Consider the following 26,629-nt stretch of genomic DNA (forward strand, 5'->3'; position numbering starts at 1 on the left):
CCTTTTACTCATTAAAATAGTAATTAACTCATTATTATGTCTATTTATATTGTTATTTGCTGTTAAGATGATAAAATAAATGCGGAATAATTAATTACATCAACCCCTCATAAGACTAATATAAATTAAGGCACGGGCTTAGACAGAAATCAAAAAACCCGTTGAAATATTTTGGGGGGTGTATGCAAGAAAAGTAAAGACACGTTTAGCATTTAATAATGCAAGTTAATAATGCTAGTAGCATTAAATAGCATTAATAATAATAGCATTAATGCTACTAAATAATAACTTAACAATGTTAATAAATAGGTCCTACTGGGATTTGAACCCAGGTCGGCGGATTCAGAGTCCGCAGTGCTAACCACTACACCATAGAACCGAGATTTACCCGCATGGCAGCATTTATTTACGTAAGTTTAATCCTTTTTCATTGATTTTAATTGCACAACATGAATAAGTACTGCAATTTTAATTGTATTTTTGATTATTTCTGCATAAACGTTTGTCTATTAGGAGGGAAATGCAATAGATTAAGCCCCCTGATGGGAGGAGACACCCACATAGGCTGGCGGTCACCTGCCTCACCGTTGGCTGTCTATCGTTTGCTGCTGTAGCGTTGTGCTGTCAATACACCTGAACGTGAAAAGAATATTAAGGAGTAAAATTCTTTCTTTTTAGTATACCAGCAGTAACAACTCGTCCATTTATCCTTGTTGCTTCAACACGTCCCTCTAAACACCAGCGGACCAGTCAGTAGCAGCAGTTGCACCTGCTACCTGCTGCTCTCTTTTTTCTTGTCTTTTTGCCTGCTGCAGCAGGTTGCAGCAACTCATCTGTTTGCTTTAATTATCTTCTAAGTTTGTCTTTGAGCCGACTGTAGCTGCTGTCGTAGACAGCCCAAGCCCGCACATAGAGTAGAGCTCCGAAGAAAAGGGAAACAGCAGAAGCCGCAGCGCTTTTTGCAACAACCCCTGAAATAACATTTGCTACTGCTTTTGCTGCTGCTGCTTCTGCTGCTCCCCATGGTGTTCGGTCCCAAGGAGTCCCCCAGCCAGCGCCTGCGGCCGCCTTGTGGGGAGCGGTGCAGCACAACGCTTTCTGCTTCTACTTCTTCTGCTGCTCTTTCTGTTGACAGAAGAAGCAGCAGTCTTAATGATTCTCGCCGCAGCAGCAGATGCAGCTCCCCTAGCCGCACCCATAGCAGCACCAGCAGCAGCAGGGGGGACAACTGCAACAACACAGACTGCTTCTTCTTGTCCTCCACGCTACAAGGCAGCTTTCGCGCCACCAGGTCCCAGGGCCTCTATCTTTCACAACAGCAACAGCAGCGCCAGCAGCTGCAAGAGCAGCAGCAGCAGCAGCAACAGCACCAGCAGCTTGAGGATTCATTCGCTAGGAGTAAAAGTGCGTCCAGTGTAGCCTCAAAAGATCTGCTGCGCGCCTCCACCTCTCTCAGAAGCACCGGAGCATCGGTCTCAGCCAATGTGGAGAAATTGAAGGGATCATCTGCTGCAGCATCCTCTGCTGCTGCAGCAGCAGCAGCAGCAACAGCAGAGTCTACTGAGCGCATCCCCTGCAGCTCTTTTCTTTCTTCACATCGTTCATCTACCGCCGACTTATCATCAACAATTCAGGGGACTTTCAGGGCGACGAAGTCGCAAGGGCTTCAAAGACAGCCGTCTGCATGCAGCCCTAGCCAATGCAACAAAGTGGTCCAATGGTCCTCTGGCCCCAGGTCCACTGGAGGAGGCGATGCTTCAGGGGCTGGAAGGAATAAAGAAAATAAACAAACAACACAGACGAATTCTTTAACAGGGTGCAGCTGTAAGATCTCAACGAGCGACTTGAGGTGTACAGACACCTCAGACCGACGCGAAAAGCGAGATTCTGCACCAGCAGCTAATTCTGGCACTCACCGCCGTTCTAGGGAGCAATACACCAACCCAGAAGACGCACATAGAAGCTCCACTAAACAGGAGGCATTCGATGCCCACTGCTCCAGCTGCAGGGGCGTGAGCAACACCAACCGTATAGGTGCTGCTTCTAGTAAGAAACCCTTACCTGTGGAGTCGTCTCTGCTGCTTAGCACCAACAGCAGCCGAGGCTACTGCAGCAGATAAACCCTTCCCCTTCAACACAGACGCAGAGACCGATGCTTCGGTGCGTGCTGGACAGAGTTTCATTCCTAGCTAATAAACCCTAAAACTGCTGCTACTGCTGCAGCTGCTGCTGCAACTGCTGCTACCTACAGGGGGAGCCGCAGATTATCTTAAAGGCAGCTGAAGTTCGGTATGTATGCACGCTCAAAACTCTTGCTCGGAAGGTATATGCATGCATCTGCATGCATGCATATGCATGCATGCACCCAAACTTTCGGCTTCCTTTCCTTTGCAGCGCATGCAGTCAAGCGACTGCTTGTCTTGCATTTACTGCGTAAACTCTTTGCATTAGTTGTACTTGTACTCTCGCCTCCACAGGGGAAGGAGAAGGCCAGCTGGGTAAACATCTGAGGGTTCGAGGTCTTAGGGGTTTATTGTTTGATAAGGGACCTAGGGTTCAGGGTTTAGTGGGTTTAGGGTTTGCTACAGCGTTTAGCATCGCCCCTTCATGAAAGCCATAAGGCGTTCTTCTTTCCGCAGGTTTAGCTGGAGGGGAAGAAGATTAGAAAGAAAGGCATTAACTAAACAGTCCGTCAGGTGTCTTTACACCCCAATTGTCCGATCGGTATAGAGAGCGAATGAAAGAAAAACAAACAAACCCCTGATCTAACATTATCGGGAGCCAGTTTATTCTTCTGTTCGTTCATGAACAAAACAACAAGTGCGGTGATATATTCTTGTACAGTATCAATACAAAACAAGAAAAACCCGCATCTTAAGGCCTCTTGGCGCTTCATATATTTTAGTACTTCTCCTCCTTTAATCCATCCTTCAAATAAATAAACCGAGGGGCAGTTTCCTCATCTTTGTAGTATGCGTACACCAGAGAGGCCTCGAAGTCGTTGCTTTCGGACATGAAGAACTGGAAATCATCAAAACCTCCCAAGATTTTCTTGACGAGTGCAGCAGATTCAGTCTTGAATGGCTCTACTCTTGAAGGATTATTTTCTTGCAAATAATCCACCACTCTCTTCAAATACCCCTTAATGTAAGTCGTGAAGTCTTTCTTTGTTAGAGAGGTCTCGCTCAAGTGAAACGCATTCACTATATCAATCACAGTTTCCGCTGCATCCTCTACGCCTCCCTCTCCCTCCTCGCTGCAGAAACAAATCAAAAGAAACAGACAAACACGAGACAATGAAAGCAACATGAAACAAACACGGGAAACGAGGTCTCTTTTCTTCAACTACAAACTGCAATGCAGCCAACCACACGCGCTCTATTAACAAACAAACATACCTGTTGTCGGCAATACCGAAGTCCTCAGCAGCCTTAGTTACGCGGCTTCCCTTAACCTCGAAGGCAACTGAACGCAAAAACCCAAAGAAATTCACGACGGTCTTGACGCACGAAAAGGGCACAGAAAATAGCGGAAACCGCTCGTATAGACAAACAGAAGGGAGCAAAGATTCAAAAACACGAGGCATGGTAAACGTAAATACAATAAATAAGAATATATTTCATTGCATTCATCAATATCTTGCCGAGCTTTATTTAGGTCGCTCGGGGCCGCGACTGTCGCAGCCGTCTGCAGTTGTCAGAACCTGCACAGACGGGTGCCGCCCCCTCTGGATATTCATTTTCGAAGGCGGAAAGCAAATAGTAAAGATTGGAACATCTGAAAACAACGAAATATGCATTAAATTAAAAGAAATGCAAAGGGAAAAGAAAGTACCGTCCTTGAACGAGTCGTCCCCGAAAGGCACAAGATGCGGATAGGAGTCCGAGCAGAGCTCATCCCCAGAAAAAATGCATTTGTAGACCTTCATTTTCGCTATTTCCAGCAAATTCAATCAAGAAAATGCAAAAAAAGATAAACATAAACAAATCAAACAACAAGCGACAGCAAACCCCTGTGTGGGGGGGCTGTTGAGGTTTCGCCGTGGCTGTTCATACAAAACCAGCCCCGTGCGACATTCAAGTTTTCACGTTTTTTGCTATTACCATTCGCCCTTTTCACGAATTGAACCTGATCCTGTAGTTCTAATCATTTGAAACAGACATGAGAGTAATTTAAATCTATTTTTTTCTTATTTCAGAAGATAAACCGGGTAAATTAACCATCATTTTCCTTGCAAACCAGCCGGGCACGCATACGGGGCTCGTCTGCAGCGTGATGCGGGCCGCTGCTGTCTGTGTCTGGAGGATTCCCTTTAGAACAACGTAGTTCGATGTGTTAATTTAATTGTCTTTGTTTAACTCTTTATTTGCTGTTTTCTCTCCGTGGGGTGCTAAGTGGAAGCACGGCCTGGCGGCGACTGCGCGTGCATGTGCATCCGCAGTAGCAGGACAAATAGAGTCTACTGCGGGTTTGTCTGAATTCGAAGACGAAATAATCGACTTTTCTCCTCTTTTTATTCTTCTTTTTACTCGTAAGTTTTCGCTTTCTGCGCATGAACGATGTCGCTACATGTGCTACAGGCCGCATACAGTTTTTCTTGAATTTGATAACGGTGTTCTTCAAGCAATTGTTTGTTGGGTATATATATCTTTGGAATATTAAATTGTGTGTTTCGTTAATTAGAGGCACTTTTTATCAATAATTGTCTTCAAATTTCTGATTTCCCCTCATTCCTCAGGTTGAGTTTCGCATACTGGCGGTGTTGCGTGGGTTTCGTTTGCATGTGCAGAAGATGACGATCGACATAAATCTTTTGAGGGAGGAGAAGGGCGGCTGCCCAGCAAAAGTGGAAGAGAGTGAAAGACGTCGAGGGAGAGACCCTTCAGTTGTTGATAAGCTGGTGGCTGCGGATAAGAAGTGGCGTGAGGCGACGTACAACATGGAGCAGGGGCGCAAGGACTTGAACGCAGTAAACAAAGAGATTGGGCAGCGTAAGAAGGCAGATCCAAAGGCTCCGTGTGACGATCTTGTTTCGAAGACAGCCTCTATCAAGCAAAATCTACAGTCCTTGGAGGCTCAGGCTGCAGAGGCGGCACAAACTAGAGATCGCCTTCTGAGAGGTATAGGCAATCTAGTGCACGACTCTGTGCCTGTTAGCAATGATGAAGCAAATAACAAAGTAGTCAGGACCTGGGGGACTCCCAATAGGATGGTTATAGACGGAACTCCTGGGAAGCTTCATCACCATGAGGTGCTGGCGAAGCTGCAAGGGGTTGACTTTAAGAAGGGCGTTGAGGTTGCTGGGCACAGAGGATATTATCTTAAGGGCCCCGCAGTAATGCTGAACTATGCTCTTATTCAATACGGTCTCAACTTCCTCATGAAGAAGGGCTACCTGCCTGTGCAGCCGCCGTACTTCCTACGGAAGTCCGTCATGGCTGCAGCAGCAGAGCTGAAAGACTTTGAGGAAACCCTCTACCGCATTCCTCACGACAGCACCCAACATCAGCAGCAGCAGCAGCAGCAGCAGCAGGGTAAGGGTAAGGAAGGGGGCAACAAGGGAGCGGCTCCGCAGCAGGAAGCCGATCGTGATGATTTGTTTATGATAGCGACAAGCGAGCAGCCTTTATGTGCATTGCATATGCATGAGCGTCTAGAGGAGAAGCAATTACCTTTACGATATGCGGGGACCAGCACTTGTTTCCGCAAAGAAGCAGGCGCCCATGGTAAAGACTGCTGGGGTATATTTAGGGTTCATCAGTTTGAAAAGATTGAGCAGTTTTGCATTTCTTCTCCGGAGACATCCTGGGATATGCATGAAGAGATGATTGCTGCAGCAGAAGAATTCTATCAGAGTTTAGAAATACCTTACAGAGTTGTAAGCATCGTCTCAGGGGCTTTAAATGATGCAGCAGCAAAGAAATATGATTTAGAAGGATGGTTCCCAGGCTATAATGACTTCAGAGAATTAGTTTCTTGCAGCAACTGCACAGACTATCAGGCGCGCGAGTTTGAGATACGCCTAAGCCCCAGCAAGAAGGAAGGCCCTGCTGCTGCGGGTGCTGCTGCTGCTGCTGCTGCTGAGAGCAAGCCCTTCGTTCATCTGCTTAACGCTACTCTTGTTGCAACGCAAAGATGCATTTGCTGCATTCTTGAAAACTATCAAACGCCAACAGGTGTTAGAGTTCCTAGGGCGCTGATACCTTATATGGGTGGGCAGGAGTTCTTACACTTCCCTAGCCAGCCTGAAGATAGCAGCAAGCGTGAGGCTTAACTGCTGCTGCTGCAGCTGTTGCTGCAGCTGCAACAGCAGCTGCTGCTGCTTCTAATGAGTGTTCAAGATTATTCACCGTCGACTTCGCTCCGCAGCAAACGCCGAGAGAAATACCCAAAGAAAACGCACAGCCAGCAGCAACAGCTTCTGCTGCAGCAAGAGCAGCAGCTTCTTCCGCTGCAGCGAGAGCGGCAGCTTCTTCCCCTGCAGCAAGAGCAGCAGCAGCTGCTGCTGCAAGAGCAGCGGCAGCAGGATGAGCACCAACCGAACTCTTTGGGGGTATTTTGTTTTATTTGTTGGGTATTTGTTGCAGGTTTATTTGTTTGTTGCGAGATACTTTACTCAGATAAATAATGATATTTATACTCTTTCATTTACTGTATCTACTTTGTATATATACATATATATATATATATATATATACATATAATATATATAGTTAGGATTGAGAATATCTTTAGATGAGACGAAGATTATGCTTATATTAATATAGGTATATGTTATAAAATAGCTCTTTAGAGTAGACTAAGTAAATGATTATTTTAATCATTGACTTAGTCTACTCTAGATACGATTTAATGAATTGCACAGTGAGATTAGTTAAATGTCTAAATTAGGCTAAGTTAAGGTTTAAATTAGAGTGAGTATATGTTGAAATAAGCATATGTATATATATTTGTATATAATATATGCTAATATACATATATATATATATATATGTATTCATATGCATACAATATATACTAATGTATACCAATATATGTAGATATATGTATATATATGTATATATATCTACTATATATATTATTATCTAGAATATACAGGTAGATACATCCGTATATATATATATATACATATATCTACATATATATATAATCAGAGGTGTATATACCCAGAAATAAGTAAATTTTATCTTGCCAGTTGTGCGACAGTTTATTTGAATTAAAATTACAAAAAAAAACAAAAACAGCAGCGCTGCTCCTCTCAAACAAAGACGCAGAAAACCCCCCCAGCAAGGCGGGCTTCCTGAAGCTGCACCGCTGCTGCTGCTGCTGCTGCTGTTGCTGCTGCATTTTCATCGTCAGCAGCAGCAGCAGCAGCTGCTGCTGCTGCTGCGTCGTCAGCATGATTATCAGCAGCAGCATCATCATCAGCAGCAGATTTAGGAGCAGCTGGAGCATCAGCATCAGCAGCAGCATCATGAGTAGCAGCAGGAGGAGGAGCAGCCCGCAAAAGTATTGCTTGTATGATTATTGTTAGAGGCAAGCGAAGGGGCAGACAGGAGAAGCATCAGGGTGTGCGAAATCTAGAATGATAAGAGACCCCGAAGGAGACATTTGAATTACCTTCCAGTCAATCAAAGCCCAAGCACTCGCCTTCTCTCTTACCCACACAACGCTGCATAGAGGGTGCAGCTGCTGCTGCTTTACACCCCAAGGCCACCACTCATACAAACCCTCACCTGTGCTGCTCCTTATGCTGCACCTGTTACTGCTCCTGCTGTTGCTCCTGCTGCTGCTCCTGCTGCTGCTCCTGTTGTTCATGTCGCTGCTGCTGCTCACGCGAGGTGAGACTGACGCACGCACTCTGCTGCTCCTCATGCTGCTGCTCCTGTTGCTGGGCTCGCTACTCCGTCGCCGCCGCCTGCTGCTGCTGCTGCTGTTGCTGCTGCTGCTGTTGCTGGGGTCTTCCTGGAGGGGTGGTGTTCCAAGTGCTGCAGCCTGCGCACTTCGCGAAATATGTGCTGCTGTTTGCGTTTGCTGCTCCTCTCGCCCTGCAGGAGCAGCAGCAGCGGAGGTTGTTGCTGCAGCAGCAGCAGCGGATGTTGTTGGTGCAGCAGCAGCATCGGCAGACTCAGCCTCAGCGGCAGAGGCAGCCGCTGCAGCAGCAGCAGCTGCTGCTGCTGCGGCTGCCTCCGCTGCTGCGGCGTATCTACGCCTTCTTTGTTTCTCAATCCAGCAGAGTACGATTTTTCTGTAGGACTTAATAGCTTGCTTCTTCCTTGTTTCTTCTGCTGCGCGTTGCTGCTGCTGCAGCCTCCACTCTGTTGCTGCGGGCTCGTAGAAAGCCTGAAGAGGCCGAGAAGGCATTTCTGCTGCTGCTGCTGCTGCTGCACTTTGTCTCCACCAGCAGCTGCGAGAACGCCGCCGAGCAATTGCTGCCTCATCATAAACCTCAACTGCAGCAGCAGCAGTTGCTGCTTCATCCACATCCATGTCAACACCTGCAGCAGCACTGCTGCCCCTTCCCGCTGCAGCAGCAGGCGAAGCTACATCAGCAGCAGCAGCAGTAGCAGCAGAAGCAGTTTCTGCTGTTTGTGTGTCTGCTGCTGCTGGGAGTGTCCTTGTTGCAGCATCAGCAGCATCAACAGCAGCAGCAGCTGCTGCATCCCTTTCAGTTTGTTCTTCTCTCTGAAGCCTTTCAAGATCAAAGACCAGCCAATCAGAGAGACAGCGCTTAAAAGGATTATAATGAGGCGCACGGGGCGGGAAGGCTTCAGCACTCAGCATGCTGTTGTTTGCTTCTGTTGTTCCTCCGCCTTCATCTTCACCACATAACACTGAAATTAACCCCTTGGCACTAAACTCTGCAAAGAAAGCGCTCTTCGGCAGTGTATATACACCGCAAACCGATATGCGACGCATACTTATGTCCTCGCTGCTGCTGCTGCTGCTGCTGCTGTTATTGTTGTTGTTGGTGGCGGTGTTGTTGCGCCTGCTGCTCCTGCTCCCTCCTCTGCTGTTTCTGCTGCTGGAAGGGCTGCGAAGAGTGCTGCTGCTGCCACTGCTGCTGCTGCTGCTGCTGCTACGGACTGTGGGGTCAGCGGTGGATGCCTGCCTGCTTCCAAGGAGTGCCGCTCCTTCCCCCTGACGCCTGGTGCTGTTGCCACCCGTGTTGCTGCTGCCGGTGTCGCTGTTGCTGTTGCTGCTGCTGCTGCTGTTGTTGTTGCTGCTGATGTTGCTCCTGCTGCTGCTGCTGCTGCCAAACCTGCTCCTGTCTGCTTCAAGGGAGCTGCCCCTGCGGGACCCTGTGTGTGTAGTCATCGATCCCATGCTTGAAAGGCCTATGAGGGAGGAACTGCAGCAACTGGTGCTGCTGCTGCTGCTGCTGTCCTCGCTGCCCTGGCTCCGCAGCAGCAGCGATGGTCCTTCGCCATCAGCTGAGCTGACGCTTCCCTCTCTGCTCGATTCAAACATCTGAAGATCACGTGCTGCTGCTGCTGCTGCCGTTGCTGCTGCTGCTGTTGTGTCTGCTGGAGCTGCTGCTCCTGCATTAGGTGCAGCTTCGGCAACAGCAGCTGCAACGGAATCATGGGGAGCAGCAAATGAAGCTGAGATTGCTGCTGCTGCTGCAGCGTCTGCAGCTGCAGCAAAACCAGCTGCCAATGGAACGCTAGCCACAGCGGCAGCAGTAGAGGGAACTGCCTCCTCAAGCAAGCCAGCAGCAGCAGCAGCATTAGCAGCAGCAGTTGTCCCTGCAGCAGGAGGTGTGCCCGCTAGACGCAAGGCAGGAGGTGCAGCAGCTGCCTCATCTCTAGCAGCAACAACACAAGCTGCTGCTGGATCACCAACAGCACCGAGAGTTGCAGGTACAGCAGGAACATCCCCATGAACTCCCGTAGCATTAGCAGCAGCAGCAGCAGCAGCAGCATTCGGAGCAGCCTGAGCATTAACAGCATCATTATCAGCAGCAGCTATAGCAGCAGTAACAGCCTCATTAGCATTAGTATTAGCAGCATTAGCATTAGCATTAGCAGCATTAGCACTAGCAGCAGCAGCATTAGCAGCAGCAGCAGCAGCAGCATCCGTTCGCTTTTCCCTAAGAACGAATGCAACCTTCTGCATAAAGGCGCAGGGCTCAGTGTTGCTGCCAGTTTGCTGCCAAGACAGCAGCGTTTGCTGCCACAGCCAGTCGGGATCGCACGATCCCCAGTCAAGAAGAGAGAGAGGAGCAGCAAACTGCTGCTTTCTGCTTCGAAGAGAGGAGAGAGAAGGCGCATGCAGCTTCCATAGCAACAGCAGCTGCTGCTCCCCTTGCTGATGCTGTAACTGTAACTGCTGCTGCCCCTGCTGCTGCTGCCCCTGCTGCTGCTGGGGCTGCATGCGTCTGCAGAGAGTAAGAAGGCCGTGACAAGAAAGAGAAATGCGGTGGATCCAGAAGCTGTCAAGAGAAGGGATGATGGCTATACACCCCACAGCTGCTGCTGCTGCTGTTTCTTCTTCTTCTTCCTCAGAGACAAGAGGGGATGAATATCTGCTGCTGCTTCTGCTGCTCCTGCCACTTTCAGGCTGCGTCTGTCGTCGCTGCTGCTGCTGCACCAACTGCTGCTCCAGCTGCTGCTGGTGCTCCCATGCTGCTGCGATATCCGGGTCTGTTTCTGTTGCTCGTGCAGCAGCAGCAGCAGCAGCAGCAGCAGCAGATTCTCTTGGCGGGAATGCAGCAGAATGCCATATACGCACCGTCCCCCCTATATCTAAAGAAGCAAGAAAATATTCTTGCAGATCTCTGCAATCTGTTTGCTGCCGCACCCGCAGCAGCGGCTGCTGGTGGCCTTTGAGTACATACACAAGGCGAGCGGAAGGCCTTGATGGAGCAGCAGCAGCAGCAGCATCAGCAGCACCACCAGCACCAGCATCAGCAGCAGCAGCAGCACCAGCAGACCACACAAGCAGCCGCCTGCTCTTCCCTGAGTGCCATGTAACGATATGCCTACAGCGCAATCGGCAGCACTGAATGCTGCACTGCATCTCTTTGTCGTTGCAGCGCCGCGAAGCAAACAACCCCCCACCCATTCCACTGCTGCTGCTGCTGCTGCTGCTGCTGCTCCAGCCGTCCCAGCAGCCCCGAGCTTCGCATGCATCGGCGTTTCTCTCGGCGCCGTTTAGGTGGCAGAAGCAACCGCACATATCTGTAGGCTGCAATTGGCTACTCCTATACTCTTGCTGCTGCTGCTGCGGCTGCTGCTGTTTTTGCTGCTGCTGCAGCTGCCAGTTAACGGTTTTATGAAGAGGTCTACCGCCGCATGCAGCCCCTGCCCAGCAGAAATCGAAGCAATCCTCGAGGTGTATAGGGGGCCCCTCTATTCGCTCTCCCCCCCAGTAGGCTCTGCGTTGCTGCTGCTGCTGCTGATGCATGCGCAGCAGCGGGAGAGTGCAGAGATGCTGCAGCGTAAATAAAGGGTCTAAGGTCTCGCTGTTAAAGAAGCAAGCACTAAGACGAGAGATGAAGACAAACTGATTGTTACGATGGCATACATCAACAGGTAAAGGAGAAGCTGCTGCTGCTGCTTGCTGCGGTGACAGCCCCAAGTTAACCTCCCGAACTACTAAACCCGAGTGCAAACAAAATGCATGCAGACGCCCCCCTACGAAGCAAAAGGCGTGGCTTGCACTCGCTACTACATAACATCTGCATCGCCAGCCTTGAGAAGACCCAAGGGAACCTGAGTACAACACTCCCCCTAAAGGAGCAGCAGCAGCAGCAGCAGCTGCTGCTGCTGCTGCAGTATCAGCTGCAGCAGCATCAGCTGCAGCAGAAGCATCAACAGCAACAGCAGATAAAGACGGAAACACAGCACCTCCTTCCTGCTCGTCTACCTGTTGCTGCTGCTCCACCTGCACCTGCTGCTGCTGCTGCTGCTGCTGCTGCTGCTCGTGCAGGTTGTTTGGTTCAGTTGGGAGAGGAGAAGACCAAAGGAGACAGCCGAGATCGAGATCTACGCACTGCAGCTGCTGCCCGTTACACCAGAGAAGGCGTCTGCAGTCTAGAGTAATGCATACACCTCCTTCTACTGTTGTATCTGCTGGGGGTTTAAGGGCCTTCTCTAATACTCGTCGGTGTGCAATGCCTCCCTTTAAATTGTTCAACAGCATACAAACTCTAAAGTATAATACTCGCCAAGTAAAAGGATGTAAACCTAAGGTGTATGCAGTGCTGCGACGCACAGAGGGAGCCCCGTCATCATAAGGCCACTGAGGCACAGAGGGGCTTCCGTTCCTATTCAAACCCGTAGCAGCAGCAGCTGCTGTTGCTGCTGCTGCTCCTGCTGCTGCTGTTGGTGATGTGCGTGGAGTGCTGGATGGGGGCCCCCCAAGAGGGTCGTCTGTGCTGCTGCAGGCAGCTGCAGCTGTAGTAGCAGCAGCAGCAGCAGCAGCAGAACGACAGCCGCCTCCTGTAATATGACAAGAGCAAGGGGCACTCCCTGATATACCCAAAGCTGCAGGGAGGCTCTCATACCTCCGTACAAAGTCGGAAATGATACGATGCCTCCACAGGCCATCCCAAGTCTTGCCTACTTCCCTCATGCTGCGGCAGCAGCCTTCGAAGTGCAGCAAATCGCGAGCAGACAGATATCTCGCTATACGCAGCAACAGCCAACGAGGCAGCTGCAGCAGACGGCATTTTCCTCCACACAACTCTCCTGCCCTTGTAGATGCTTCGGAATCTCCTGATGCTCCTGCTGCTGCCGCTGCTGCTGCTGCTGCTGCTTGCGGTTGCTGCGGAAGATGGTGCATTGCAGCACTGGTGGTGTGCGAGTCGGCGGCGGGGGCAGCGAAGAAGACAACGGAGACGACGGTAGTTTATCGGCAGCAGAAGAACGCTGCTGAGGTAATAATGAAACAAAAGAAAGTTTTTTATATTATGAAGAAGTGGCTGGGAAGATGCAACCCCGCGCTCTAGTACACCCTCATGGTGCTGATCTGCTGCTGTCTTGTTAGCTGCTGCTGCAGAAGCGAATAATCGAATAATCGTGAAATAAAACAAAACGAGACGAAGAAAGCAGAAAAAGAAGCAAACTGTAGACTGGGAAATTATTGCTTCCCCCCCACGAAACGGAAGAAAACAGACAGAAAAACAAAGGGGTCGCAGAGCCCTGAACAATTACAGTTTGCTGAACTTGTACATCAAAATAAAGAGTAAATGACACTGAAAAATTAAGTCAAGAAGAGATGAAGTAAGACGTTCTGCTCTTCTTCTGATTTCGGAGGTGTATATACACCTGAAACATCAAAATGAATTTTTCCATACAATTGATGACGGCGGCCAGCCAGTAGGTGTGGAGGCGCTCGAGGGACCTTCTTTGCTGGTGTTGCAGCAACATTTCATGAAAACCCTTTGTTTTCCCCTACTTTTGTCTATTTAACTTCGTATTTCACAAACAAATCGAAGCATATTCGAACAATTTTAGCAGACTGACACCTGAAGTCGGCGGCGCCGTCCACTGGTCTTCGCGCTGTTCTATGAAGAGCATGGGGTATATTCAGAGGTATACTAAGGTAAAGAGTAAAAATTCCTATGAAATAACTCCAGATTAATAATAATTTCAATAATAACAGAAGACAGCTAGAAACGATTGCTGCCCATACTATGCAATCGGGCAGCCCCCCCGCCCCCCCGCGAAGACAGCAGTTGAAAATTGTTGAAATTAACCACCCACAGACACACCAGCAGCAATTTTTCCCTTCATTCTCTTTGGTTTCTGTTTAAATTCAAAGTATTATTCTTCTCCTCGCCAGCCATCAGACATACAGTGGCGCGACAGTGCCCTCACCAATCACCCAAACAACAGAACAACAGCTGCTCTACGAACTCCTCAGTGTTTTCCCTTCCTTCTTTAGCAACAGATGAAGATACGTGCTACTATTTTATGTCCGTATATTGCTGCTGTATTTGTATTTGCGCTGGCACACCGGCAATTGCATGCGTAGCACAACGTATACTGAAAAACGATTGTAAAGAGGACTCTGAAGGCTCAGCCTAATGAAAAGAATTCGCACTCACACTTACAACAAGTTGAAGGGGGGGGCGTTGCTGTGCTGCGCTCCTCTGTGCCCCTTTGCCCCTTTCTCCTTCATTTATGTTGTGTATATCTTCACTGATTGGTGTGTACACAGGGGCTGAGACGAAAGAAATGGTTCTAATGCGGGAGACGCAAAGAAATGCTGCATGCGTTGATTAAGAAGAGAAGAGGGAATACAGCATACAGCATACAGACAGCAGCAGAGAAAGACAGACGAATGAAGTAAGGCAGCTGCTGGCTTCCCCTAATTCAATCTAAGTCGCTGTTTGTTGTTTATAGACATCTCCAGTCTGATGTTCTTGCCTGCATGCAGACAGTGGCGACTATAGATGGATATCTTGAGAAGCAGAAATGAATCTATCTATCATTATTAAAGACGATAATAGCATTGAATCTGAAGGCGAGTTCAAGAAAAAACAAAGAAATCAAAAGCAGCTGCTGCGACAGCCTCTGCTTTTCTTTGTCTCTTTTGCGGTGCACACAAAACACCGCTAACACACTGCAGCAGCGCGTACACCTCAAATAGAATAAGTAGGTAAATAAATGCGCAGGTAGATATATATAAGAAAAACATAGATAAGTAAACAGATAAATGGAGAGGTAGGTATAATGACAGAAAGATAGACACATCGGCAGACTCCCTGGATATTTATTTATTTATTTATTTATCTATTCATTTATCAATTTATTTATTACTTTTTGTCTCTATTTAAAGCGCTAGTCTACTAGAGAGTCTGGAGAACGCTTCACCAACAGGTAGACCCGCATATCGAGCTCGAGGTCTCCGACAACATGTTTATCTGCCGCTAACGACATTAAGAGACCCCCAAAAGACAAATATAACGTCCTGAAGAAGCAGCAAAAACAAACAAAAGAGTACCTTCAGAAAACCTACACTCAAGCACCGGGGGGAAGTAAGCAAGAAAGACGTGAACAGCTGCAGCTAATGCAGCAACATTTAACTAACAACAAGGTGCAAGGAGCAAAAAACAAAAACAGAAGAAATTCGCATGCATGCATGCATGCAGCCCTAGTCTTTCGTGTAGCAGCACATTAGAGAAGGCAGCAGACGCATGCATTCTAAGAGGAGAATCAACAGACAGGGGATTAACTGAAAGAAAAAGCGCACCGTCTCTCTGAAGATGTCTCCTCCAGCTTAAACACTTTGCCATACATAACATAGTCGTAGCCGTTCAACACCTGCGAATCTGCTGCAGCATCGTCTTTGCGATCGGGGCCCCCGAGGGAATTTGTAAGGCCAATGTGCAGCCCCTAATACCCACAGCGCAGATACCAGCTGTACGTACACCGTAAATATACCAGCAGCCTTTCTGCTGCAACTGTAGCTAAAATAAGACACCGAAACCAGCAGCAACAGAACCTGGCAGGGGCAGCTGCGCAAGCAGATAACTACCCATTGAATCGAACAAACAGCAGCAGAAACAGCAGCAGAAACAGCAGCAGCAGCAGCGGAAGCGACTGATATGCGAGAGTGCTGTCGCTAACCTGTTTCTCCGCTACAGGCAGCAGCTGGTTGTGTACATCTAAGATGAGATCCGCATCAAGGCCAGAGCTCTTAGCGCGTATTCTGCTGACATGTTCAAATTTGCTGTTGTCCACATTTCGCACTGTGAAGCGATCTTCAAACAAACACGGAATCGACATCGTGAGGTTTGTCTAAGGGCCTCTTCGCAATAAGAAACAAATACAGGCCGCCTCTGTGCAGACCAGCCAGTGCTGATGCCGCTGCTGATGCTGCTGATGCCGCTGCTGCTGGTATTGCTGCTGTTGTTGGCGTTCCTGCGGATGCTTTTGCTTCTGCTGTTGTTGTTGTTGCTGCTGCTTTTCCTGGTGCTGTAGATCTTGCTGCAGCTGTTGCTGCTGCGCTTCGCCGACCCTAGATCACGTTGCAGCAGCCGCCTTGAAGCATCTGTACCAGCTGCATGTAAAGAGCCCCCACCACCAGATACGCAAGAAATGTTTTTTAGAGCCTGTTGGTATTCCCTGAGGACGAACGAGGCAGCCGCTGCAGCACCGAGGCGCGAGCACCCAGCAGCAACAGCAGCGTGTAGAATGTAAGTGTTGTATTATCTGAGTGTTCAAACAAGAGAAAAACCTTCAATGAGATATTTGAATAAACTCACTTAAAGCGTTTGGGGCTTGAGAGGTCTCAGAAGATTACCGAAGTCGTCGATTCTTCGTTCCAGTTTCGCCAGCCCCACGGGGCATGCAATTCTTGAAATGAAACTCAGAAAAATATGCAGCAGCAAAGGCTCCTCTAAGTTGTCTAGAACGAAAATTTATAGTATACATAATATATATAATGCGCATAATATATATTTTTCTCTAAATTTCCTAAGGAGGGGTTTCGCCCTGGCGTTTATTCAACGTGAGTGGCTGGGCTATGGATGCGCTGTTCGCTGGAAAGGCGGAGAAATTTGCAGTAGAGTCGCTGTTAAACTAATATTATTTAAGTTATTTTTGTTTAGAAAGCCAACGGAAAGGAAAGAGAGAAGTTTAGCTAGCCCTTTAGGCCTTTTGCTCCCCCTTAGAAACAGAAGTCAGCATCTCAGCCAGGGCAAGCAGGTCTTTCATTTCTTCTGCCTATAGTGAACGACTTATAGACCTAAATAATGCATTCTAAACTTTAGCATTTTAACGCACTTGTTGCTTGATAATCTGTTGAAAGTCTGCAGGAGGCACGCGAGAGTTTCCGGTATTTTGCAGAGAAATTCAACATCATGTTTTAGGGTTCGTGGCTGAATTTATTTTTCCTACCTGCGATGTCTTCTTCAAATTCTCGCCTTTTCGTGTTTATAGTTTGCTGAAGCTGCTTTCTTCTTTCTTGTTCGAATTTTGAATTGAATCGGTCGGTGTTAGGCAGGTCGACGTGTAAGTTCACGACCGGCGAAGGGGCGGGTGATGTATCTCCTGTAAGGGTTTTAAAGCATGAAAAAAAAGTTATAAAAAAGAAATTAATATATAGAGCATTTAATTCGTTCACAAATAAACTCTGAAATCGCTGCTTTCACTCACCCACTGGCGCGTTTTGCCTGTTCTCGTCTATGGGATTCATCATTTGCTGAAAGTGCGGATTGGCGACTATTTCACGTCTTCTGTGATGAACTATAGAAGAATTAGGGGTTTATTTGATACATTTTACGCAATATTTTCTCCCTACAATTCTTTTCTTGCTTCGTCATTGATGAAACTCCGGGGGAAATGTTCAACATCGCCTCACAGCAAGTAGCCAATAAAAGCCCCCTCCACAGCTTTCCGTGTCTTTTCCGCATGACGAATTCAATAAATGAAAAATCTGGGAATCACTGCATCTAACGATTTCCAAAAGAGCTGATCAGAAACACTCTATGCATGCATGCACTGCACAACTTCCGGTGTACACGTGAGTTTCTTCTTCTTAGGTCGTCAGCTACGAGCATTTTATTCCTGAAATGCCTGAAGGGTTGCTGCCCTTTAGATATTTCAACAAAAGGATGTTGCACTCTTGTGCATGCTGAGGCATAAAAGACAGATTCAGCTTCTCGCCTGCTTACAGCTCAACACAAATCCGTCCTATCACTCTCTGTCTACCCATTTCTGTAGCAGCGGCTGATACGCGATCTTCCTTCACTGTTTAGCGGCTTTCAAGTGATAAATAATATATATATATATATATCTACATGTAGCGGCTTCGTTTGTGCTATGGCCGCTCGAACCTTCTGCTTCTCAAATTTCAAGAAGAAAGTCACTTCAGAGAAAAAAACGAGGAAAGACTGGCGTCGTGCTGCTCGGCTAGGTTGCATGCTTCTACATATATATATATATATATGCATATACATATATATATGCACATATATGCATTAATATATGTATGGGTTTGTAGCGTAAGGAAATTTCCAACGCTGTTTTCTGTTCATATCACAGCAGCAACCATCGACTCAGCACTGGATTTGTTGTGTACGCTGCATGCAGTTTACTTCCTTGCTGCTGAGGCTGTGCTGTGGTGGCTCCAGCGGGGAGACGCGGCTCTTGCGGATTTGCCTTGCTGCAGCTGCGGGGCCCCGTGCTTCGCCTCGGCCTTCCCCTTGCGGTCTGCCAGCGCTGCACCTGGGGAAGGTGCCCCTGAGACGCGCACAGGAGCAGCAGCAGCAGCGGCAGCAGCAGCAGGTGGTGGTGGTGGTGCTGCTGATTCACCGGCAGTGTGGGCAGTGGCTTTCTGCGCTGTCTTGACGCTCTCTTTGGCTGCAGGAGCACGCATAGAAAGGCGTAGGCTGCTGCTGCTTCCTTCGTGCCCATTGTAAATTGCTGTAGAGCGCCCTTTGCTTCCACTGACACCACCATCACCCCCTACACTCAATCGCTCCCGCTGCAGTCGACGCTGCAACGCCAGCGAAGCCACACGGGGCAGAGAAGACTTCTGCCTCCCCAGCCCCTTCTCACACACAGCAGCAGCAGCAGCAGCAGCAGTGGTACCGCCTGCAGCTGGGGCACCCTCTCCCCCAGGCGGTTCCTTCCTGGTACTGCTGCTACTGCTGCTGCTGCCACTGCTGCTGCTGCTAGTGCTACTGCTGCTGCTGCTGCTACTGCTGCTGCTGCTTCTGCTGTTGCTGGCAGCAGCAGCAAATGCTGCCGAATGATCTTTTGTTTGTATTTTTTTTCTTCCGGCTGCTGCTCCCGGGGAGCGCAGCGTGCATGCATCAGCAGAGTCTGAAGTGTTGGCGTTGTTTGCATTGACCTTTGGTTTTAACTTTCTTCCTAATTGTCTGCTGGTTGCTGTCTCGGCTGTCTTTGCAGCGTGAGTAGCCGGCTGGGGGTGGGGGGCTTCCTGAGCCTTCTCTTGAGGGTTGGAAGAGGGGGCATTGATCTTTGTTGCTGCTGTTGTTGCATTGCTGTTGTTTGCTGCTGTTGTATTGTTGCTGTTTGCTGCTGTTGTATTGCTGCTATTTGCTGCTCTTGCATTGCTGCTGTTTGCTGTTGTTGTATTGCTGTTGTTTGCTGCTGTTGTATTGCTGCTGTCTGCTGCTGCTGTACTGCTGCTGTTTGCTGTCACTGTGCTGCTGTTGTTTGCTATTGTGGTTGTTGCTGCTGCTGCGTTGCTGCTGTCTGTTGCTGCTGCTGCGTTGCTGTTGTTTGCTGCTTCTGCGTTGTTGTCTTTATTTTCCTTCTCTCTGCTCTGCTGCTCCTCCTCTGAGGGGCTTTCGCTTGGGGCTGGGGCTGTTCTCGTCTCTGTCTCCGCAGCAGACAACCCCGCGCATGCATTAGCAGCAGCAGCAGCAGCAGTAGCAGCTGCAGCATTATCATCGTCATTGTTCATTGCAAGGCCCTTGTCTTCTTCGTGCTGCACCGCTCGCTCCCCGCTGCTACTGCTCTCTGCCTCATAGCTCAAACAGCTATTAGAGGCAGCTAAACCCTTAAATGCTGCTGCTTCGCACTCAGAGAAAACCCGTAGGGGAGCAACAGAGGAAACTGCGTCGCTGCTGCTCGCAGTAGCACTGCTCTCTTCTGCTGCTGCTACTGCTGCTGCTGGTGCACCAGCTGCTGCTGCTGCTGCACCAGGTGCTGCTGCTGGTGCTTCTCTTTCTGTTGCTCCTGCCTCCCGTGCCACTGCTTCTGAAGCTGCTGCTCCGATTGCTGCCTTCTCGTCTGCTGCTGCTCCGGTTGCTGCCGTCTCGTCTGCTACTGCTCCGGTTGCTGCCTTCTCGTCTGCTGCTTCTCCTTCCGCTGCTGCCGCTGCCGCTGCTGCTGCTGCTGCTGCTGATGATGCTGCAGATGCTGCTGCATCGGATGAGGGGTTTGCTGGTGCAGGGTTAACGCATGCGCCTTCCACTGTGGCGTTCACTGCAGATGCGCAGAGGAAGGAGAAGAAGACAGCCGCAGTTTGTTCTCAGAGAAGAAAAAGCAAAAAAGAAAGCGAAGTTGTTTGGATAATATAACAGAAACAAAGAAGTCTGGCTGCTGTATGCATGTCTTTACTCTATATATATAATGCATATTATGTATTATTATATATATATTATATATTGGAGACAGATAATAGAGAAACACAAGAAATAATGAGGGGTGCTGACTGCACCACGAACAAAGACAGAGAAAAAGGATGTTCTTCTTTGTCTACAACTGCAACAAAGACAAATAATAAAGCTCTCTTCTGGTTACAGTACAGCACAGGGGGATAATATACACAAATAGCTGCTGCTGCTGCTTCTGCTGCTGCTGCTGCTGCTGCTATCTGTGCCCTTACCCGCGCCAGTCATTAGGTCTTGTAGACGTAAAGGGTTTGTATAATCAAAACCAAGAGAAGTACAAACACCTTCAGGCGCCCAACGCCCTCGCTCGCATGCAAACGAAGGAGCCCCAACCTTCACTCTGAGCAAGCACACAACATAAAACAATGTGTATGCATGCATGCAGACTGCTTTATATTATTTGTATGCATGCATGCAGACTGCTTTATATTATTTGTATGTATGCATGCATGCATGCATGCCACTATAGTGAAGACTCATGTCAAACAGCCTCGTATACAAATATATTTAGACTCAGTATATATATATATATATATAAACATCAGAGATAGAGACAGAAACGGAGACAGCGAGCAGAAGGGACAAACAAAGACAGCGCGACAGACAGAGACAGAAATAGACAATATAAAGAGACAGAAGGACAAAAAGAGAAGAAGAGAGGTAAACAGATAAACCTAACATACTCCTCTCCTTTGAAGGGGGCCTTAGCCTGGGCCTCTCGCAGCAAAGGCAGCAAAGGGCTGGGCATACGCAGACGATCCCCCGCCTAAAGAAAAACAAACAACGCACACACAACAAGACGAACAATAAAAGTAAAAATAAAAATAAAATAATAATAATATTAACACTAAACAGAAGAACAGCAAGTGCTTACATTCCAAGATATGCCTTCAAACCATATATGCAAAACAACAACAACAAGAATAACAATAATAATAATAATAATAATAATAATAATAATAATAATAATAATAATAATAATAATAATAATAATAATAATAATAATAATAATAATAATAATAATAATAATAATAATAATGAGAATTAAGAAGTGCTTACATTCCAAGATATGCCTTCAAACCATCTATGCTGCATTACTTCTTTAACACCCCCGCAAACTCCAATACGCAGCAGCGGCTCTTTTGTTAAAAGACGAGAAATCAGCGATCTACCCTCAGCAGAAATAGATATAGAAGAAGGGAAGGATAGACGGCCTGCAAATGTTTAAATAAACAATAAAGCAAAATATAATTAATTAAATTAAATACAACAAAATAAAATAGAAGAAGGGAAGGATAGACGGCGAAACTAATCACCAAACTCTACCGAGCAAAAACTAGGGTTTAGGGTTTAGGAATTGTGAGGGTTTATGAGGGCTTAGGGTTTATGAAGGTTTAGGGTTAATGAGGGTTTATCAGGGTTTATGAGGGTTTATGAGGGTTTAGGGTTTGCATACCCTGCATGATCTTCATATACATTACGTTGCGGTTAGCAGCAAAGAAGGGCGGAGCGCCCACCAACATTTCGTAGAGAAGACAGCCAAAGGCATAAAAATCAACACTGTAGTCATGACCCTGCAGCAAAGCAACGCATGCAGCTGTATATACACCCCAAATGCTATACATTCATCCACGCTGATGCTGCCACGTATGCTGCTGCTCCTGCTGGTGATGTGCATGCTGCAGCTACTGCTGCTGTTGTTGCTGCCGCTGCTGCTGCGCATGCTGCTGCTGCTGCTAAGGGCTAGGCAGCAGAGCTGCGCCTGTAGAGGCCCACAGGGCGGAGTTACTCTTTGAATTTACACGCGGGTTTAGGGTTTAGGGTTTAGGGTTTAGGGTTATTCACCGATCCGAGGAGCATTTCAGGGCTGAGATACTCTGGACTTCCGCAGAAAGAATAAGTTCTTCTGAGTTGTCCTGAAGAAAACAAAAACAAACAAATTATAAATTTAATCCGGTGTACATACACCGTAGAGCAGGTGCAGCTGTATGTGTGGGGTGTATGCATAGAAATAACAACAAAGGATGATGATATCCATGCTTCTGCTATTCTTTCTGCAGCTGCTTCAAGCTGTTATAGCTGCTGCTGCTGCTGCCGCTGCTGTTGCAGCTGCTACTGTTAAGCTGCTTCTGCTGTTGCTGCTGCTGCTGCAGCTGCTGCTGTTGCAGCAACTGCTGCTTTCACTACAGCTCTTATTGTTGTTCCTGCTGCACCAGCTGCATCCGCAACAGCTGCTGCTGCTGCATGTCTGTAGTGTGCATACCTGTGAGTCTTTTGGCGAGGCCGAAGTCTGCGAGCCTGCAATGCCCATCGAGATCGATGAGGATGTTTGCTGCTTTGAGGTCCCTATACACCACGCGGTGTATCTGCAGCTGCTGCAGCCCCAGCAGCACCTCCACCGCCACAAACCGTGCCACTTCTTCACTGAAAGTCTTGTGAACACGCAACAGTGCAGCAAGGTCCCCTGCAGCAGCAAAAGCAGCAGCAGCAGCAGCAGCAGATTAATACACGGGGAAGACACCGGCAGAATACTCTACAAAAGAGCAGCACAGACAACACCAGAACAAGAATAAGAAAAAGTAGAACAACAACAATAAAAATAATAATAAGAATAAACTACAAGAAGACTAAGACCAACAATAACAAAAAGAAGAAGGATGAGAACGAGAATAACAACACAAAATAAAACAAAACCAACAAGGATAATAACAATAATAGCAATAACAATAATAATAACAGCAACAATAATAGTAATAACAGTAATCATAACAACAATAATAATGATAATGATAATAATAACGACAATAACAACTAATAATAATAATAATAATAACAATAATAATAATAATAATAACAGCAACAATAATAATAATAACAGTAATCATAACAACAATAATAATAATGATGATAATAATAATAATGACAACAACTAATAATAATAGTAATAATAATAGCAAACAATAACAATAATAATAATAACAACAACAACAACAATAATAATAATATATTTTTGCTGCTTTTACCTCCAGGGCAATATTCGGTGACAAGAAACATTTTTGTTTTTGTTTGAAAGGCGCAGAGCAGCTGCAGCACGAAGGGGGAAGCTGAGCAGCAGACTAAGACTTCTTTTTCTATTAATGCATTTCTATATTTGTTCAGAACATCATTAATCTTTTTCTTTTCAACAACCTTTAATGCTAGCAGCAAACCATTACGCCTACTCCTAACTCGAAATACTCTACTAAAGCCTCCGCTACCTATTTGCTTCTCTACAGCAAAACAGCATAAACAACACCGAAGAGCTAAGCCAGACACACACAAAGAAGATACAGCCCTTTCTTTGCTTAATAATCCTCCTGCTGCTGCTGCTGATGATGATGATGGTGATGGTGCTGCGGCTACTGCAGCTGCTGCGCCTGCTGCTGATGCTCGTGCTGCTGCTGCTGCTGATGATGATGATGCTGCTGCTGCTGATGGTGATGATGGTGCTGCTGCTGCTGATGGTGATGATGGTGCTGCTGCTGCTGATGATGGTGCTCTTGCTTTTGCTGCTGCTGCTGCTGCTGACGCGGATGGAGATGCTGCTGTTGATGCTTCTGCTGATGATGATGATGTTGCTGCTGCTGCTGCTGCTTGCGCTGATGGTGATGCATGCCTTCTTAGGCCCCCACGCGCTGAACCCTCAGCAGCAGCAAGAAGAAACTCAAGAGAAGTAAGGGTAGGGCTCCGACAGGCAGCCAACAAACGCAATGCGGTGCTGCTGCTGCTGCTTCTGCTGCTTCTGCTGCTGCTGCCTGTATCCGTGCGAGGCGGGTGCACGGTGCTGATGGTGGATGCAGTAGAGCCGCCGTCTGTGCTGTGACAGCCTAAAGAGCCAGCAGCAGCAGCAGAAGCAGCAGCAGTAGCAGCAGAAGCAGGAGCTTCACTACTCGCAGCAGGATCAGTCAATACACTGTGCGTAGTGAGGCGTTGCTGCTGCTGCTGCCCCTTGAGCTGCTGCTGCTCGCAAATCCGCTGAACAGCAGCAGCAGGCGGTCCTCCACCTGCTGCTGCTGCTGCTGCAGTTGCTGCTGCTGCTTGTTTCCCCTCCTCAGCAGCGCAAGAAGCACCGCGTGCAGCTGCTGCCGCAGCAGCAGGAGCAGCAGCAGCAGGGGCACAAGCCGGTTCCTGCACTGGAGCTGCAGCATAGAAGCAGCGGAGGTGGAGGCCCTCTGGCAGCAAGGAGAGTGGTTTACTTCGGTCTTGCAGCAGCGCATCAACCCAATCCTGCTGAGCTGGAGACAGCAACACCCTGCTGCTGCTGCTGCTGCTGCTGCTGCCGCAGCTGCTGCTGCTGCTGCAGCAGCTGCTGCTGCAGGGGCAGCAGCAAAGCGCCACGAGGTGCGCAGCGGCTTCCACCTCCCCTGCAGCAAACAGACCGCCAGCAGCAGCAAACAACAAAAGATGAAATTAATTACATTTAAGAAGAAGGCATCCATACACTCCAGTCGCAAGCTGCATGCAGCAGCAAAACACCTCCCTCACAGCAGCTGAACGCCAGCAGCACGCAGCAGTAGAGAAGCAGCCAGCAGCATGCAACAACAATACTGCAGCAGCAGCCATGCAGCAGAGCAACAAAATAGCAGCAGCAGCGCTGCGGCAGTAGTGCAGCAGCAGCAGCAGCGCAACAAGACAGCAGCAGCAGTGCAGCAGCAGCACGAAACAACGCCAGTGGCAGTGCAGCAGCAGCAGCAGCAGCGTTCGCTATTTACCTTTCTCTCGCAAGTGCTGCAGCACGCGAGAGAGCAGCCAGCCTGTGGTTGCTTGGCTTGCTTCTGCGCAGCTGATGCTGAGAGTGCTGCTGCTGCTGAGGTGTACGTACACCGTACGAGACCCTCTGCTGATGAAGGGTTTCAATGGCTGCAGCAAAGAAAGAGGTGCGCGAGCAGCAGGAGGCGGCAGGGGGGCCCCCTTGCACAGACACCAAACGCTGTCGCTAATAGTATTAGGCAAACGAAAGCTGCTTGCTGCTGCACCTCCAGCAGCAGCAGCAGCAGAAGGTGAAGGAAGCTGTCGCTGCACAGCTTCCTGCGTCGGCTGCTGCCACAGCAGCTGCTGCAAAAACCCACGAGGTGCAGCAGCGGCAGCAGCGAACGGGAACGCGCGAGCACCAGGAGCTCGCTGTTGCTGCTGCTGCTGCTGCTGCTGCTGCTGCAGTGGGTGCAGCTGCGGGGATGAGGCCGAGCCTTTGCAACGCCAGCCATAAAAATTGAAGTCCCTCGCTGGGCTGCAGGGATGCCGTAGAGGCCGATGCGCAATTCCTTCTCCGCCGACAAGCTGCTGCTGCTGCTGCTGCTGCTGCTGCTGTTGCTGCTGCTGCTGCTGCCGCTGCTGCTGCTGCTGCTTGGGTTGCAGTTGCTGGTCCATTGGCCGCCACATAAGTTTTTTCGTGAGTGTAAAAGAGACAAATTCATAAAATCAAAGGCATGCAGTTCTAATGCCTTTGCACTATGCAAGCAGCAGCTGCTGCTGCAGCTGCTGCAGCAGCAGCAGCAGTTGCGGTTGCTGCTGGCGCTGCTAGGACCCCGTGAGGAGTTGCTGCTCCTTCTCCTCGATGGTGGAAGGCGTATACGTCTTGTCTGCAGCACGAGAAGAGATATGTCTGCTTCTGATACATGCCTTTGCTCTGTTTGTTTCTTTGTCTTTTGTTTGTTGTTGCAAAGATAGCAGCAGCTAGTCTGGAGCCCCTCTATCCTTTAGAGACACAGGGGCCCCTCTGCAGTAGGCGAGGGCAGCGCAGCAGCAGCAGATGAGTGAAAACGCTCTCAGAGTTTGCTGCTGCAACCTTTATCTGCAGCAACAGCAAACGAATACTAGAGAGGAGCTGGGGGCCCCCCAGTAAGCAGCTGGGGGGGCCCCGCGGCCCCCCGTGAGATTTTAAGGGGTTGAAGACCTCACAAGAAAATCATTTGGTGAAGATATAGCAAAAATAAAACAAAAATAAAGTCTGGGGCGATCAGGGCCTCGCAGGGAAACGAATGGCTGTCTAGAGTTGCTGCTGCGGTAGTTGAGCCTGCTGCTGCAGCAGCGTCTGTTTTTTGCTTCCGCTATATGCTGCTGCTGCAGTCTGCATTTGTAGTTTAAAAAGAAAAAACTAATTGCACATTCACGAGAAAGGCAAGAAGAGAAGTTGAAGAGACCGGAGGGCGCGAGCTGGGGCTGTAGATTGCTGCTGTCTGCTGCAGCAGAGAGGCTGATATTGAATATACGTATTGTATTACATATATATTATAAAGATGCAATTTAAATGCTCTTCATTCTGGTGTATATACACCGCAACAGTAAACAAGGAAGCATCGAGACCCCCCAGCGCTCGCAGCAGCAGGGGGGAGGTAGCGCAGCGTAGGCGAATGAGATTATTTAATATATCTTCTTGTTGTTTTTAAGGCAAATAAGAAGTAGTTTTTTTAATTTTGTTTATTTGATTTAATTTATATCTCCAAAACCGTTAAACACACTACAAACACCCCAGCTGCTGCCCCCAACTCT

General features: G+C 48.3%; 5 protein-coding genes across 5 annotated transcripts; 1 reads left to right on the top strand and 4 right to left on the bottom strand.

Moving 5' to 3' along the window:
- Positions 1–2,901: 2,901 nt before the first annotated feature.
- Positions 2,902–3,928, bottom strand: EAH_00030060 (translationally-controlled tumor protein, putative; the record flags this gene model as incomplete). Its single annotated transcript, XM_013392533.1, has 3 exons — positions 2,902–3,256; positions 3,399–3,465; positions 3,835–3,928. 3 exons carry the CDS (start codon positions 3,926–3,928, stop codon positions 2,902–2,904), a joined length of 516 nt encoding a protein of 171 aa, XP_013247987.1.
- An 864-nt stretch (positions 3,929–4,792) lies between these two features.
- On the top strand, positions 4,793–6,274 carry EAH_00030070 (seryl-tRNA synthetase, putative; the record flags this gene model as incomplete). Its single annotated transcript, XM_013392534.1, has 1 exon — positions 4,793–6,274. The coding sequence occupies one exon, from the start codon at positions 4,793–4,795 to the stop codon at positions 6,272–6,274; it is 1,482 nt and encodes a 493-aa protein (XP_013247988.1).
- A 1,256-nt stretch (positions 6,275–7,530) lies between these two features.
- Positions 7,531–12,789, bottom strand: EAH_00030080 (hypothetical protein, conserved; the record flags this gene model as incomplete). Its single annotated transcript, XM_013392535.1, has 1 exon — positions 7,531–12,789. The coding sequence occupies one exon, from the start codon at positions 12,787–12,789 to the stop codon at positions 7,531–7,533; it is 5,259 nt and encodes a 1,752-aa protein (XP_013247989.1).
- A 2,003-nt stretch (positions 12,790–14,792) lies between these two features.
- On the bottom strand, positions 14,793–15,740 carry EAH_00030090 (RNA polymerase, putative; the record flags this gene model as incomplete). Its single annotated transcript, XM_013392536.1, has 3 exons — positions 14,793–14,922; positions 15,205–15,347; positions 15,582–15,740. The coding sequence occupies 3 exons, from the start codon at positions 15,738–15,740 to the stop codon at positions 14,793–14,795; spliced, it is 432 nt and encodes a 143-aa protein (XP_013247990.1).
- Positions 15,741–18,048: 2,308 nt separating this feature from the next.
- EAH_00030100 (AGC kinase, putative) lies at positions 18,049–25,519 on the bottom strand (the record flags this gene model as incomplete). The annotated part of the gene is made up of 10 exons (XM_013392537.1): positions 18,049–19,913; positions 20,317–20,441; positions 20,785–20,867; positions 21,161–21,315; positions 21,558–21,675; positions 21,947–22,017; positions 22,365–22,565; positions 23,432–23,775; positions 23,844–24,504; positions 24,853–25,519. The coding sequence occupies 10 exons, from the start codon at positions 25,517–25,519 to the stop codon at positions 18,049–18,051; spliced, it is 4,290 nt and encodes a 1,429-aa protein (XP_013247991.1).
- Positions 25,520–26,629: the final 1,110 nt, after the last annotated feature.

This window comes from Eimeria acervulina, genomic scaffold (assembly GCF_000499425.1).
Source record: "Eimeria acervulina Houghton genomic scaffold, Eah_scaff275, whole genome shotgun sequence".
NCBI classification, from domain to species: Eukaryota; Apicomplexa; class Conoidasida; order Eucoccidiorida; family Eimeriidae; genus Eimeria; species Eimeria acervulina.